Raw genomic sequence first — 15,504 nt, 5'->3', positions numbered from 1 at the left:
TCATAGGAAGAGTCTCGTTCGCCTTTATTGATTATGATTCTTACGTACACTAAATAATCAAATTACTATAATTTAAGATTATGTTACAGCACTTATCCGGTTTGCTCATAACAAAACAACACTGGTTTATATTTGTCCAGCAACCAGAATAAATTTGGATTATAGATGCATTAAAACATTAATAATTGTATTTGATGAATAATCAATATTGCTTAGTTTTTTATACAGCGCAGTATGTTTCAAAATGTAATCAATATCCAATGGGACAAATATAAAGCTATTGCGAAAAAATAATTTCAAATATGCAAAAGAATAAAATTGACCACCCCCGGTGAACCAGACGTAACAAAGGACATTATAATTGGAACATAAATGTCTACTACTGTATGGAAATACTGCTCAATCTCATTTCAATGTATTCTTACAGTCAATTTGTCCTTTAGTCCATGACAGTGCATCCCCCCCAAACCCATGGGCGCTGTACAACAACTCCACCCCCTAACCCCCACTTCTTAGCCCAGCAGGAGGGGTGGGCGGCATCTTCCGTTCCCGTCAGTCTGGGAGTGTGGCTCTGGCCTGAACACCGCACTCCTAGCCCATGGATCAGCTACAGCCAATAGCTTTGCAGGTAAGGAGCTCCTCCATGTCAGTGGGTGGGGAAACACCACAGGTAAAATGATAATACTGAGTGGCATTATGTCACTTATCCAGCGTTTCCAGCGTCACTTAAACCATGGTATCCTCGGCAACCAAAAACTATTTTACTAATCGTAAGTTGCATTATTTACTTTGTTAGTCTTGAACATTGGCAAAACCATGTTGCATTGGAGGGGGAGGTAAATGTGAAATGTGGGAACAGATATATAGTTGGGGTAGGACATGTCCTAGATCAACTTTAAATTTCAGTATACAAATAAATCTATCAAGTTTTTGTGTGCTACATGAAAAAACAGCCAGTATTTTCCTTATGTGCAAAGTAATAAACTAATGTGCACCCCTTGCATTGTAACATGGTTTGTCCGGGAGCTTTGCTCTCCTTAATGAATCAAGCCGGTGATATTTTACATACGTCTAACTAGCATTTTGTTTCTTTCAAGAATTCCAATTCTTTCTTGATAGCCACCTTTTCCTTCACATTCCTCTTTGTCAATGAGCAGATTGATAAAGTCTTCAGCAGAGTTGGATGGTGCCAATTGTTGATGGTATTCGGAGGCTCTGACAATGAGTCTCAGCCCCTCTCCTTCCACCGTCTCGATTTCAGTCTGTAACTCTTCCAGAACGTTTTTGTGTGTCATCTTCTTGCTGTTTTTCCTGTACTTCTCTTTAACTTCAAAATAAGTTATCGTTCTGTTTTCAGAAGTAATTTGCCAGATGAATTTCTCAGAAGAGTGTTTGTCTTTGCTGTGTCCGCACACTTTACACATTGCATTCCAATCAAAAACCTCACAAAAATAAAGGAACATCTTGGTAAACACCAGACAGTTTCGATGACAAGTTGACAAACACACTCCGCAGTTGGTTGACTTTTCCGTTGTAGTTAGTTTTTGTTTTATAGTTTGTCGCACTTCGAACTCAAAATGCTCATTTCTTTCAATATCAACGCTGTACTGTTCCAGTAATGTTGCTGTTTGTTCCAGCTCATGCTGTTTAGAGATCACTTCCTTGATTTTAAGGATCAGCCCTTCCAAAGTTATCTCATGGGCATTTGTCTTCAGGAGAATGTCCCGATCTACAGTTACATTTTGTCTTGTTCTTGTGGACAAAAACTTAAAAAAATGATCAATTTTCTCCATCCCCATCTTCCATTGCATTTCATTAGCAATACAGGCATCGTTATTTGCCTCATTGGGGCAATTGTTTGCAAGTAAGACAGAGGTATTGAAACTGAAGTTTTCATAACCTTTCATGTGTCGAGCCTCAGTCATCGCAGCCGGTGCTAGTGGGTCATCAAAGGTATGAAAGAATGTTATACTTTCCCTTATGCTAGGCTTATTTTGGGCAAATATGGACAAGATTGAATCAAACATGTGCTGCGATGGTATGAAAGAAGTTGAGGACGACTGATTCACAAAACAAATGGCGTCAACGTAGTTGAAGTCGGAGTTGGAAAACAACTCTCGTATCAGTTGTACAATCTTCTCTTCTGCTGTGTCTCCAAATCCGTTGGTATCGACTATGGTCACGGAATTCTGGATACAAAATTTCTCTTCATGATTGATCTGGTAGATGGTGACTTTGGATCGTTGACTCATGGTTGGGTTCTCTACAATTAGTTCGACTCTGCCATCATCTTGCCACTCAACGCCAAAGATATAGTTCATCATGGCGTTTATCAGCGTCGTTTTACCAGATCCGGTTTCACCCACCATCATGATGACTTTGTTATCCTTTAATAAGTTTGTAGCTCCGAACTTCCATATATGATCCTTTTGAACATAGTTTAACTCCATCCTATTAATGGTCAGAGGTCCGACACACTCTTTCACCTTGTACAGGAATGGATTCATCTTCAGCTTCAAAGAACCTTTTGAATCTTTTACCACAGATCCAGAGCTTTTATTATCTGAAAAAAGCAAAATACCAGCAATTATAGTGAGTACCACAAACCATACTTTCTACACATCATAATTAAGGAACTATTTATCAATCAGCTCCATTGTTTTATTATATCTATATGACATTGGTGGTGAGAGTAGAGGCTGTGTCGGATTACAATGTACGTGTCCCACAGCGGAGGCAGCCATATTGTGAGCTAAAGCAATATACAGCCTGCGGCATTAATGTAATGTATCGGAGGTTCCTGGTGATGTGATCCTGCGAATCATGTGACATGACAATTTATTTGGGCTGATGGGGGCGTCTATTCCTAGGCCAAAGTATTGGGGTGACTACATCTGCTGATTTCCCCTGGAAGGACGTCTACAGCCAGTTCTGTTTATCAGCTTAGTGGGCAGAGGTGGGAACAACGGGGCTGGAACTCACAGGTTTTATCCCTACCAGGCTGTGTCACTCTGGGTGCACAAATAAAGGGGTGGCACGGGGCCCCCATGACTCACGGGTCTGTGTGCACTGCACACCCTGCCCATACGGTATATACACCTGTTTATTGGTGCAGGAATTCTATAGATATATAGAAATATATATATATATAAGATTATATATATTATTTGCACAGGAGTCATAATCCCACACTGCTTTACCTGTACAGTGTTTCTAGGCTTGTCAGGTCACATGAGGCCCCTATTTTTGAGGCACTGCCACATGAGGTCCCTATATCTGAGGCACTGCCACATGTTGTCCCTATATCTGAGGCATTGTCACTTGAGGTCCCTATATCTGAGGCATTGTCACATGAGGTCCCTATATCTGAGGCATTGTCACTTGAGGTCCCTATATCTGAGGCATTGTCACATGAGGTCCCTATATCTGAGGCATTGTCACATGTTGTCCCTATATCTGAGGCATTGTCACTTGAGGTCCCTATATCTGAGGCACTGCCACATGAGGTCCCTATATCTGAGGCACTGCCACATGAGGTCCCTATATCTGAGGCACTGCCACATGTTGTCCCTATATCTGAGGCATTGTCACTTGAGGTCCCTATATCTGAGGCATTGTCACATGAGGTCCCTATATCTGAGGCATTGTCACTTGAGGTCCCTATATCTGAGGCATTGTCACATGAGGTCCCTATATCTGAGGCATTGTCACATGTTGTCCCTATATCTGAGGCATTGTCACATGAGGTCCCTATATCTGAGGCATTGTCACTTGAGGTCCATATATCTGAGGCATTGTCACATGTTGTCCCTATATCTGAGGCATTGTTACATGTTGTCCCCATTGTCATAATATAAAATTTCATCATGCAAAAGTCTAATAATATTGGTTTATAGGTACACAATATAATTATACATGTCTATAGGTGCACAGTCTAATAAAAATATAATAAAAACAATGAGGGAGCACATGGAACAGGCCCAACATGCTCAACAGAGGTTGTATAATAGGAACGCCCGTGTACATACCTTTACTCCGGGGGAACAGAGTTCTGATTCTGGTGCCCACAGTAGAAAGCAAGTTTTTGGCCAAATGGCAGAGCCGTTTAGATCAGGGAAAAAGTTAGTGAGGTTAACTATGAAGTGTATCTGCTGGGGAATAGAAAGCCTGAGCAAATGTACCATATAAACACCTAATAAAACCCTGGAAGGATACGTTAGCCCTGGCAGCTGAACCGGGCACACCAATAACCCAATTTTCTTTAATTTCTGAAGTACAGAGACACAGTCAGTGGCCCAAAAGAACGAAGCTAAGGAGTTCATCATAAAAAACAGAGATGTATTTTCAGAGCTACCCGGCCAAACCGCTATAATAAAATATGACATTCACACAGGGCCAGGGGTCATGGATTACTTAAAACCGTTTAGGATGCCTGAAGCCCAGCGAGAGACTAATTCCAAGGAAGTAAAAAAAATGTTAGAACTCAATGTCATAGAAGTGTATAACAGCCCCATAGTGCTAATTCCAAAACCAGATGGCACACTACGCTTCTGTAACGATTTTCATAAGCTGTGTCCAAGTTCGATGCCTACCCCATGTACCGTGTGGATGAGCTGATAGAAAGGTTAGGAACAGCCAGATATTTCACCACACTTGATTTGACAAAAGGTTATTAGCAGGTTCCATTGACGCAGAATAAAAAAACAGTATTCTCTTGCGGGCCCGGCAATCTTCTATCGTGCCATAGATAATTCTTTTGAAAAATTTGGAATTATTAATACAGACATATGTCTCAAATGTAGGGATAGGTGCTGTATTATCCCAAACCAGAAATGGGGAGAAGCACCTTATAATATATTTAATAAGCATGAGAGGAGGTACTCCATAGACAGATAAGGAAGCATTGCCTATTAAGTGGGCATTAGACACTCTGAGGTATTACCTCGAGAGTAGACAGTTTAAACTCATGAAGGATCAAACCCCGTTAAAGTGGATATCAGCAAATAAAAGCCAGAATGGCCGGATCACGAGATGGTTTCTAGCATTACAGGATTTTAGGTTTACAGTGGAACATAGACCCACACAGTTACCCAACATCTGTCAGGCGCCGCTCGGCGGCCGCCCGCCCGTCCACACAAGAACGTCTGGTTGCCTAGCAACCAGACGCGTCATTTCCCCTTCCGCCCGGCCGGCCAGCCCAGACCCAGAAGCGTCCCCGTTGCTAGGCAACGGGACGCTGCAGGAAGAGAGCGCTACGGCGCTGCCTAATGACTAGCGCTACGGCGCTACAGCTATTACAGCACCACTAGTGCTGAGGGCATTGGTTAGCAGCCCTATTTAAGTCCCTCTGACCTCACCTCCTGTGCCAGAGTTTCAGGTCCTTTCCTGTCCTCCAGCGTTCCAGTGTTCCTGTGTCTATCTGTTTCCTGACCCTTGCCTTCCTCCAGTTTATTGCCGTTTGCCTGTGACCATTGTGACCCGGATTGCCTTGACTACCCCTTTGGATCTCCCTTTGTACCTCGCTGTCAGAACGTTATCGACCCGGCTTGACTCACACCCCGTTTGTATTCTCCTTGTGTACCTGCATTACCCGCATCATTGCTGAACCCGCCTGTCTGATATCCCTCTCGTGCTTCGCTATCTGACTCGTGGAAGGACCGCGACCTGCGTGTTTCCTGCAGCCAAGTCCATACCTCCTTGCGCGGGTCCCTGGTGAACACCAGGGGCACGTTAGACTCCGCGCCTTCCTCCGAGTAGTGCCAACGATAGCAGGTACGCTATACTAGTCGTGACAGTAAACTCTGGCGATGACTACCGAAGGAACGGGGGAACCCTCAGCCCGGGACCTTCTCATTCATTTGGCTCAGCGAGTAGAACAGCAAGAAGCAGCCCAAGCACATCTCCTACAATGTGTTCAAGGTATCGCTACACGCTTCGATGCCTTACAAGGCTCCCTGCCTGCTGCTCCTGCCATTACCACCGCCCCAGGGGCGTCCGCCAGTGTGGTTACGGTATCCACTGCAACTTCTGGCATGCGTATCCCCACACCTGAAAAATACGATGGAGATCCCAAGAAATGCAGGGGTTTCTTGAACCAGTGCTCCATCCAGTTTGAGTGCAATGCAGGAGCATTTCCTTCAGAGCGAACGAAGGTGGCGTTTATGATCTCCCTCCTGAGTGGTCAAGCACTAGCCTGGGCTTCGCCTTTGTGGGAAAATGGAGACCCTCTTCTTAATAACACCGGCTCCTTTATTGAAGCTTTCAGGAGAGTCTTCGATGACCCTGGGAGAGTAGCCTCTGCGGCCACCAGCTTGCTGAACCTGCGTCAAGGCAACTTATCTGTTGGGCAATATGCCATCCAGTTCCGGACCTTAGCGTCAGAGCTGAAATGGAACAACGAGGCGCTGGTCGCAACTTTTTGGCAAGGTCTAATCGACCATATTAAGGACGAACTAATTTCTCGGGATCTCCCCTCTGATCTTGATACCCTAATTGCGCTATGCATTAAAGTAGACCTACGTTATCAAGAACGCACCCAGGAACGTCCTGTCTCTAAGCGGGTGGTTCCTCGTCTGGCTCCTCAATTTCAAAACCCAGTTTTGCCTATGGATGAACCCATGCAAGTAGGACGGTCCCGTTTATCCCCAGAAGAAAGAGAGAGGCGCTTCAGGCAGCGTCTCTGCCTTTACTGTGGCGATTCCGGACATGTTCTCAAGGTCTGTCCTAAGAAACCGGGAAACCCGTCCTCCTAAACGGTAGCAGGGAGGCCGGTTTAGGAGTATCCACAGTTGCTCCCTACTCAAAAAACACCCCTGAGCTTCTTATGGCAGTCACCCTGAGCACCCCTAGAGGTCCCTTCTCCACCACGGCCTTTGTGGATTCTGGCTCCTCCGGGAACTTCATTTCTGCCACTCTCATTGCTGGGCTTCAAATTTCAACTCTCCCCTTGCCTCAACCATTATCGTTAACAGCAGTAGATGGGAACCGTGTCAGCAGTGGCTCCATCTCCTACATCACTTCACCTATTCGGTTAATGGTTGGAGCCCTCCATAGCGAGATGATTCAGTTGTTGGTGTTGCCAAAATCCATCAATCCCATTATCTTGGGGCTTCCATGGCTACGAAGACACTCTCCGCAGATGGATTGGGACCGAGCTCAGGTTACTCATTGGGGTACAGAATGTCATCATAGATGTCTACCTAGGGTTCTGCCTCCTGATTCCCAAGTTGTTGCTCAGTCCACGGTTACGGAAGTTAGCCTTCCAGCTGCATACACTGACTTCCAAGATGTATTCAGTAAAACGGAGGCCGAGTTATTACCTCCCCATCGGCCCTGGGATTGTTCCATCACTTTGCTTCCCGATCAACCTATACCCAAGGGGCGAACGTATCCCCTTTCTCGCCCAGAGACCCTGGCAATGTCCCAATATATCAAGGAGAATCTGGAACGTGGTTTTATTCGCAAGTCTACCTCTCCTGCTGGGGCTGGATTCTTCTTTGTCAAAAAAAAAGACGGGTCCCTGCGCCCATGCATTGACTATAGACCCCTGAATCGTATTACCATCAAGAATCGGTACCCGTTACCTCTTATCTCTGACCTATTTGACAGAATCAGCGGGGCTCAAGTGTTTACTAAATTAGACCTACGAGGGGCCTACAACCTCATTCGTATAAAGAAGGGTGACGAGTGGAAGACCGCCTTCAATACGAGGGATGGGCATTTTGAATACCTGGTAATGCCCTTCGGTCTTTGCAATGCCCCCGCCATCTTCCAGAATTTCGTTAACGACATCTTTCAAGATCTATTGTACACCTCCGTAGTCGTTTATCTAGACGACATTCTAGTGTTTTCTAAAGACTTGAGTTCTCATCAAGAACAAGTGAGGGAGGTCTTACGAAGACTGCGCAAATATCATCTTTATTGCAAATTGGAAAAATGTGTTTTTGAAGTTCTCCAAGTGTCCTTCCTTGGGATCATTGTGTCCGGCTCCGGGTTACAGATGGATCCCACCAAGGTGTCATCCATCTTGAATTGGCCTCAACCGCAGAGTCTTAAAAATATCCAAAGATTAATTGGATTCGCCAATTATTATCGACAGTTCATCCAAGATTTCTCTTCCATCATTGCTCCAATTACAGCATTAACTAGGAGATCTGCCAATCCTAAGATATGGTCTCCAGAAGCTGTTTCTGCCTTCACTATTCTGAAGAAAGCCTTTTCCTCTGCCTCTGTGCTCTCTCAGCCGGATCAACAGCGACCTTTCTTTGTGGAGGTGGACGCCTCTTCAATAGGCATTGGAGCCGTGTTATTCCAAAAGACACCTTCAGGTACCCACTCTCCATGCGGGTTCTTCTCCAGACGATTTCTTCCCAACGAGATTAATTACGGAATCGGAGACAAGGAGCTTCTCGCTATTAAAGCAGCCTTGGAGGAATGGCGGCACCTATTAGAGGGAGCCCTATATCCAGTTACCATCTTTACAGACCACCGAAATTTGACATTCATTCGGGAAGCTCGCTGTCTGAATCCTCGGCAGGCCCGCTGGGCATCATTCTTTGCTCGCTTCAACATGATTCTTACCTTCTGTCCAGGTGCTAAGAATGGGCGGGCAGACGCTCTATCTCGTTCTTTTGATGATACAGACCGCCTGAACCCATCAATTCCTCATTGCATTATTGACCCTTCGAACATCATTGCTATTACCAATACGGTGAAGGATGCTCCGCCCACAGGACGATCATTTGTGGAACCACAATTACGACTCAAGGTGTTGCGTTGGGCCCATTCGTCCCGTATCGCGGGTCACGCGGGCATAAAGAAGACCACATTCCTTCTCTGCCGTCGGTTCTGGTGGCCTACCATACGCGCTGATATACGGGACTTTATTGCAGCATGTACCATTTGTGCCCAACACAAAACTTCCAGGAAGGTTCCTGCTGGGTTGCTCCAGCCCCTACCTACGCCGGATGCTCCCTGGGAGAGTATAGCCATGGATTTTATTACTGACCTTCCCTGCAGTTCTGGATTCAATACTATCTGGGTTGTCATTGACCGATTTTCTAAAATGGTGCATTTTATTCCTCTTTCAGGTCTACCTTCAGCCAGTCACTTAGCCGACACATTTATCAAGGAGATCTTCAGACTTCATGGCTGCCCTAAGGAAATTATCTCTGACAGGGGAGTGCAATTCATCTCCCGGTTCTGGAGGGCTTTCTGTAAAAAACTGGGTACGGAGTTAAAATTCTCATCGGGATATCACCCCCAGACCAATGGTCAGACCGAGCGGATCAACCAGGATTTAGAGACTTTTCTCCGTTGCTTTACCGCTGATAATCAAAGCAGATGGTCGCAATTCCTTCCCTGGGCAGAATTCTCACACAATCACCATGTCCATGAATCTACCGGGGTTTCTCCATTCTTTATTGTGACCGGGATGCATCCTATTATCCCAGATCCATTTCCCAATTCTTCCTCCTCTGTTCCAGCGGTGAACTCACTTTATCGAGAATTCTCTATCATTTGGGCCACAACCAAAGCAGCTCTACAAAAGGCATCACAGCACCATAAGATCTTTGCAGATCGCCACCGTAGAGCTACTCCCCTATTGAAGGTAGGGGATCAAGTATGGCTTTCCACTAAAGACTTAAAACTCAAAGTACCATCTATGAAAATGGCTCCACGTTTTATTGGTCCTTACATCATCTCACAAGTTATTAATCCAGTGTGTGTTAAACTAAAGCTACCGGCTTCTTTACGATGTCATAATACTTTTCACGTGTCCCTACTCCGGCCATTGGTGCTTAACAGGTTCTTTGTACCTCCATCTCGACCTCCTCCGGTTCAAACCTCCTCTGGAACAGAGTTTGAGATCAGCCGGATCCTGGATGTCCGCATTCGCTACGGGCAACAACAGTTCCTTGTGCACTGGAAGGGATTTGGCCCGGAAGAAAGATCTTGGGTGGATAAACCGGACCTTCACGCTCCTCAGTTACTTAAGAGATTCCTCCAAACAAGGGGAGAAGGAGGAGGGCATACTGTCAGGCGCCGCTCGGCGGCCGCCCGCCCGTCCACACAAGAGCGTCTGGTTGCCTAGCAACCAGACGCGTCATTTCCCCTTCCGCCCGGCCGGCCAGCCCAGACCCAGAAGCGTCCCCGTTGCTAGGCAACGGGACGCTGCAGGAAGAGAGCGCTACGGCGCTGCCTAATGACTAGCGCTACGGCGCTACAGCTATTACAGCACCACTAGTGCTGAGGGCATTGGTTAGCAGCCCTATTTAAGTCCCTCTGACCTCACCTCCTGTGCCAGAGTTTCAGGTCCTTTCCTGTCCTCCAGCGTTCCAGTGTTCCTGTGTCTATCTGTTTCCTGACCCTTGCCTTCCTCCAGTTTATTGCCGTTTGCCTGTGACCATTGTGACCCGGATTGCCTTGACTACCCCTTTGGATCTCCCTTTGTACCTCGCTGTCAGAACGTTATCGACCCGGCTTGACTCACACCCCGTTTGTATTCTCCTTGTGTACCTGCATTACCCGCATCATTGCTGAACCCGCCTGTCTGATATCCCTCTCGTGCTTCGCTATCTGACTCGTGGAAGGACCGCGACCTGCGTGTTTCCTGCAGCCAAGTCCATACCTCCTTGCGGGGGTCCCTGGTGAACACCAGGGGCACGTTAGACTCCGCGCCTTCCTCCGAGTAGTGCCAACGATAGCAGGTACGCTATACTAGTCGTGACAACATCGATGTACTGTCTCGGGTCTTATGCTTAGGGGGTACAAATGTTCTAGCCCCTAGGGCGAAACATGATCATCACACATTTATTCATATAGCACCAGCAAATTCCGTACCGTTTTACAGTTGTATATATACACACACACACATATATATATATATATATATATATATATATATATATACAATAATAATATATGTCTAATATATGTCTATAGGTGCAGCAATAGTTGAAAATATGTGTGTGTGTGTGTGTGTGTGTGTGTGTGTGTGTGTGTGTGTGTGTGTATGTGTGTATGTATGTATATATATATATGAAAATAACCAGCAGGCTGTATTTAGAAGGAAGAAAGTGAGACTGAGGAGTTTGAAGCTAAACACGAACCAAGCACTGGTGTAATATGACGCAATCATACTTTTATGTGCAGGCTGCTGTGTATATTTCTGTGACAATATTCAGCCTCCATAAAGGTGCAGCGACATATATACAATATATTACTGTACCTGCTCCATCCTGACAGTCAGCCATGGTCTCTGCTGTGTGTGTCACTCTCCTGCGTAAAGGGAGATTTTGCTCTTATATTATAGCTCAGCTGCTTTCACTTCTATCATCTCAACATAACTGAAAGCAGAAAGTTGACTCCTTGTTTTCTTGGAAGTAACATTGTATTTAGAAGCACTGACCTCTGGCATGAATAGATGTGCAGATAACTTTATCAGCTGTTTACTTGTGGCTGCAAATTTCCCCGTTAAAAATAAATTCTTATTGCAATAAGTGATGATATTATGCAGCCATTCCTTAAACAATTCTCCCAGACCAGCGCATCTGATAGGACTGGATGACTTACCTCCGGGAGTCTGTACTATACATGACGACCTTAGCTGCACAATGTACCCATTACCGTCCCTCCCTCCATTATCTGGGCTGAACTGATTCTTATAATAATGCAACTTATCAATTCATATAAAGCAGTGATATTCCTGAGGTTTGAGGCATAGAAATGTTACCCTGGGATGATTGGAGGTAACCTGATAGTATCTCAATCTTCTCCAGCCCCCTCTCTTCTTTCACGTGTCTGTGATTACTCTGAGCCCAGTCTCCATTCTGCCTCCACCATTTCCAGATTTCTGAGTGTATCTGATGCCTGAACACCGTGGAGGCCGCAATATTGTGGCTGATCCAATATAAGCCATAAAGTGCCTCATACCTCATATCCCAACCCTCTGCCAGATCTGTTGGCCATAAACTAGCATTTATCCACAATCTATTATCTTCCAACTACTTAACCCCTTTGCCATCTCAGAAACGTGTCTATCTATTTCTCCTGTTGCTCTCTTCTATGGGGGTATCTTCTTCAAACACTTCACCCGCCCTTGTGACCGTCCTGGTGGAGTATCCTTCCTGCTTTGTTTCGGAATAATTCCCTCAAACCCTCCTACTCAGTCTCTTCCTTCAAGGTCCATTACATTTGGCTGTTCCACCATGTTCACCTTCTAGTCGTTGTCATCTCTCGCCCTCTGGGGCCCACTTCCTACTTCCTTGGCAACTTTGTGGTCTTGTTCCCACATTTCCTATTCTCTGACCTTCCCTCTCTCAGCCTGCGTGATTTAAATATCCCCATTGACAACCTCTCTGTCTTCAAACCTCTCTTCCTCTTTTGACTTTTACAATGCTCATCCTCCCCCACCCACAGCCTCATCTTCTCCCATCATTTCAGACTTCTCCAACTATCTTTTTCCACTCTCCGACCACCACCAGCTCTCCGTCAACTTCACTTTCTGTCCCCCTCCTCTTCACTCAAATCTTTTGTCATCAAATCCTTGAAGCATTCCTCTGTAATAATCTCACTGGCGGGCCCCAATCAGGCCGTCTCCCTCTACAAGCGGACTCTCACCTCTACCCCTGACTCTGCTTCTCCTGCCACTTTTCTTAGCTTGGTGTTCCAAATTCCAACCATAGCACTCTAAACACACCCATGCCATTTGAAGAATTCATCCTCTCCTCCTACAACTCCACTGTTTCAACCCCTAATTAATTCTTCTTAAGGTCCTTCATTTCCTCCCAGTCTTCCAAACCCTTGCACCTCTTTCCTAATCCCCTACCACCCGTGATTTAGCCGCTTCCTTCACCTCCAAAATTGACAGTATCAGATTGGGAATAACCTCCTCTTAGCTCCCTTTTACCCCACCCATTCCCCCTTCCTACCCTTTGATATGCTCCTTCCTCCACACCATGGAGAATGAAATGCAGGCTCTTCTCATATCTACTCCCCATCAACCTGACCCTCAATCACATCCCCTCTCACCTTCTGGCTCCTTCTCCACAATATCTGCCTCCGCCCTGAACATATTTACAACCTTTTCCTCTCCACTAGCATTGCCCCCTCCTCCTTAAAGCATGTCCACATCTCCCACAGTCTCAGTCTTGACCCTGCCTCTCTGTTAAACTACCGCCCAAGTGAAGTGAATAACATTGATTGTCTCGTTACAAGGGCACCTGTCAGAGGTGGAAAATATTAGGATTAAGTGAACAGTTCTTGATGTTGATGTGTTGGAAGCAGGATAAATGGGCAGAGTAAGGATCTGAGAGACTTTGACAAGGGCCAAATTGTGATGTCTAGATGTCTGGGTCAGAGCATGTCCAAAACGTCAGGTTTTGTGGGGTGTTCCCGGTATGCAGTGGTTAGTACCTACCAAAAGTGGTCCAAGGAAGGTGATCCAGTGACAGGGTCATCGGTGCCCAAGGCTCACGGGGATGGAAGGGTAGCCTGCTGGTACAATCCCACAAAAGAGCTAATGTAGAACAAATTGCTGAAAGTAAATGCTGGGTATGATAGACGGTGTCAGATCACACAGTGTAGTCACACAGGGGTCAGAGTGCCCATGCTGACCCCTGTCTACTACCTAAAGCACCTACAGTGGGCACGTGAGTGCAAAAACTGAACCATGGACCAATGGAAGAAGGTGGCCTGGTCTGAGGAATCATGTTTTCTTTTACATCATGTGGTAGCAATCGTAATAATAATTGTTTTATTTTTTGTAAAAGATAGGAACATGATAACTAATAATTAATGAATAGTACAGTAGTATATTAAGAAATGTGATATGTCTTGGTTTTAATATCAAGTGTATGATATAATTTCTAACACATGGTTTTCACTTAGACATTGGGTGTAACTACTGTAGCAGAGAAAAGTCTAATCACTCTGAATAGACAGACACTCCAGTGACTGGCTGACCACTCATGTAGGTGGACAGATGATCTATATCAACATACGGCTACAAGTCACTGTGACATGGTGAGAGAATAACACATCTGAGGAGCCCCTGGGACTTGCACCTCCTGGGAGTCAGAAGGAAGCCCCCCCATTCCTCATAGGTCCTATTTAAGGGCTCAGATTGAGTCTAGGCTTGGCTGGTGTCTGGGGAGTGTGAGTGTCTCACACCTCTCTAATGAAGGGGCCGATATACCCTGAACTGTGTACATCGCTCTGGGCTGCTGTTCACCTGTGTCGCTGTGTTGTTCTGTGGATCCACAAAATAAAAACCCTGTTTGATCCCCACTCAAGACTTTGGCTGGTGACTTGGTGTTAACTTCAGTCACCTTATCAGAGTTGTAGACATCTATTAATAGCAATAACCAATAATATCTACTGAAAACTAATGTTCCATTTTCTAAGAACTATGTTGTCTCTGTGTATGTTACATTTGTCCTTTTTAATTAGTGGCCGAGTTTGTAATTTCTGTGAGTTACGATGTTCTTGGAACTGCACAAATGCTGAGCTGAGATGCTGTGTCGGACAGATGAGATGAGGACAGAATCTGTTCTAAGCCTGTATTATACTCTGTATACTCGGCTGTTACTGTCTCGGAAATAAAGGTCTGCAAGGATAAATGACACCTTGGTGTGTTTGTCAAGTCATTACCTATCTGTGGTCAAAGTAATTGTGTTACAATCTCTTTTGTTAACACATACACTAAATCAAGATATACGTTTGGAGTCAGGGGCGCGCTTAGGGGGGTTTCCAGTTATCCAGAAACCCCTCTTTCCTCTAATCATAGAACCTCCCAGTTAGTATATTAAATTAACCATAACACATTGTCTGCAGCCTCGGACACATTTCCATGAGCATCTGCTTAGGTTTTCATGAACATTGGCCTCAACAAAATGGCCGCCTGCACTTTTCTCTCTAGTGTATTATTGTTACAGTTGTGTATATAGTGCTCTAGTGTTTGTGTGACATAGAAAATACAGACTGTAAATGTGTCTGATGTCAGCGCTGGGTGAGTCACTGTAACACTGACTTTAATAGTTTTTATTTTAATTGGGTGTGAGAGGAGATTAATATTAGTTCTATAGAGTAATATTAATATGGTTAGACGGTCAGATGTTTGTAAAGCAGTGATCACATTAATCTGCAGATTACTTTATGCCTCATTCTATTTTAAGCAACATTTTATTACATTTATGTACATTTTACTGTTCTAATTCTAGTTTTCATCTCTGACTACAGCACTACTGCCTAATGCATACTTGCCTACCTTCAGTAGCCGACGTCCGGGAGAGGGGCGTGACTAGAGGGAGGAAGGGGGCGGGGCGCCTTGAATCGCGTCATTTTGACCCCGCCCCCACCAGTAATATGCCGTTTTGTCACAGGGGCAAAAATGACGCGACTCACCGAGAATCACGTCATTTTGCCAAGGGAATTGCAGGATGCAGGAAAAATGCCAGCTCTCCCGGGAGTCTGAGAGACCGACCCGAATTTCGGGAGTCTCCC

General features: G+C 45.3%; 1 protein-coding gene across 1 annotated transcript; it reads right to left on the bottom strand.

The window, feature by feature from the left end:
• Positions 1-11,639, bottom strand: LOC142159412 (uncharacterized). The gene is made up of 2 exons (XM_075214287.1): positions 11,231-11,639; positions 1-2,563 (listed from the first exon to the last, which is right to left on the bottom strand). Exons 1-2 carry the CDS (start codon positions 11,253-11,255, stop codon positions 1,062-1,064), a joined length of 1,527 nt encoding a protein of 508 aa, XP_075070388.1. The 5' UTR covers positions 11,256-11,639; the 3' UTR covers positions 1-1,061.
• Between the last annotated feature and the right edge of the window lie 3,865 nt (positions 11,640-15,504).

This window comes from Mixophyes fleayi, chromosome 5 (assembly GCF_038048845.1).
Source record: "Mixophyes fleayi isolate aMixFle1 chromosome 5, aMixFle1.hap1, whole genome shotgun sequence".
In the NCBI taxonomy this organism is placed as follows: Eukaryota; Metazoa; Chordata; class Amphibia; order Anura; family Limnodynastidae; genus Mixophyes; species Mixophyes fleayi.
Note: the sequence above shows the minus strand (reverse complement) of the source record. Positions and strands in the feature narration are given on the sequence as shown.

Bases quoted from the DNA above. Each gene is read 5' to 3' on its own strand.
- LOC142159412 (XM_075214287.1), bottom strand. From the start codon at position 11,255: ATGGCTGACTGTCAGGATGGAGCAG. The intron at 2,564-11,230 runs GTACAGTAATAT...TGCTTTTTTCAG, and splicing joins TGACTGTCAGGATGGAGCAG to ATAATAAAAGCTCTGGATCT.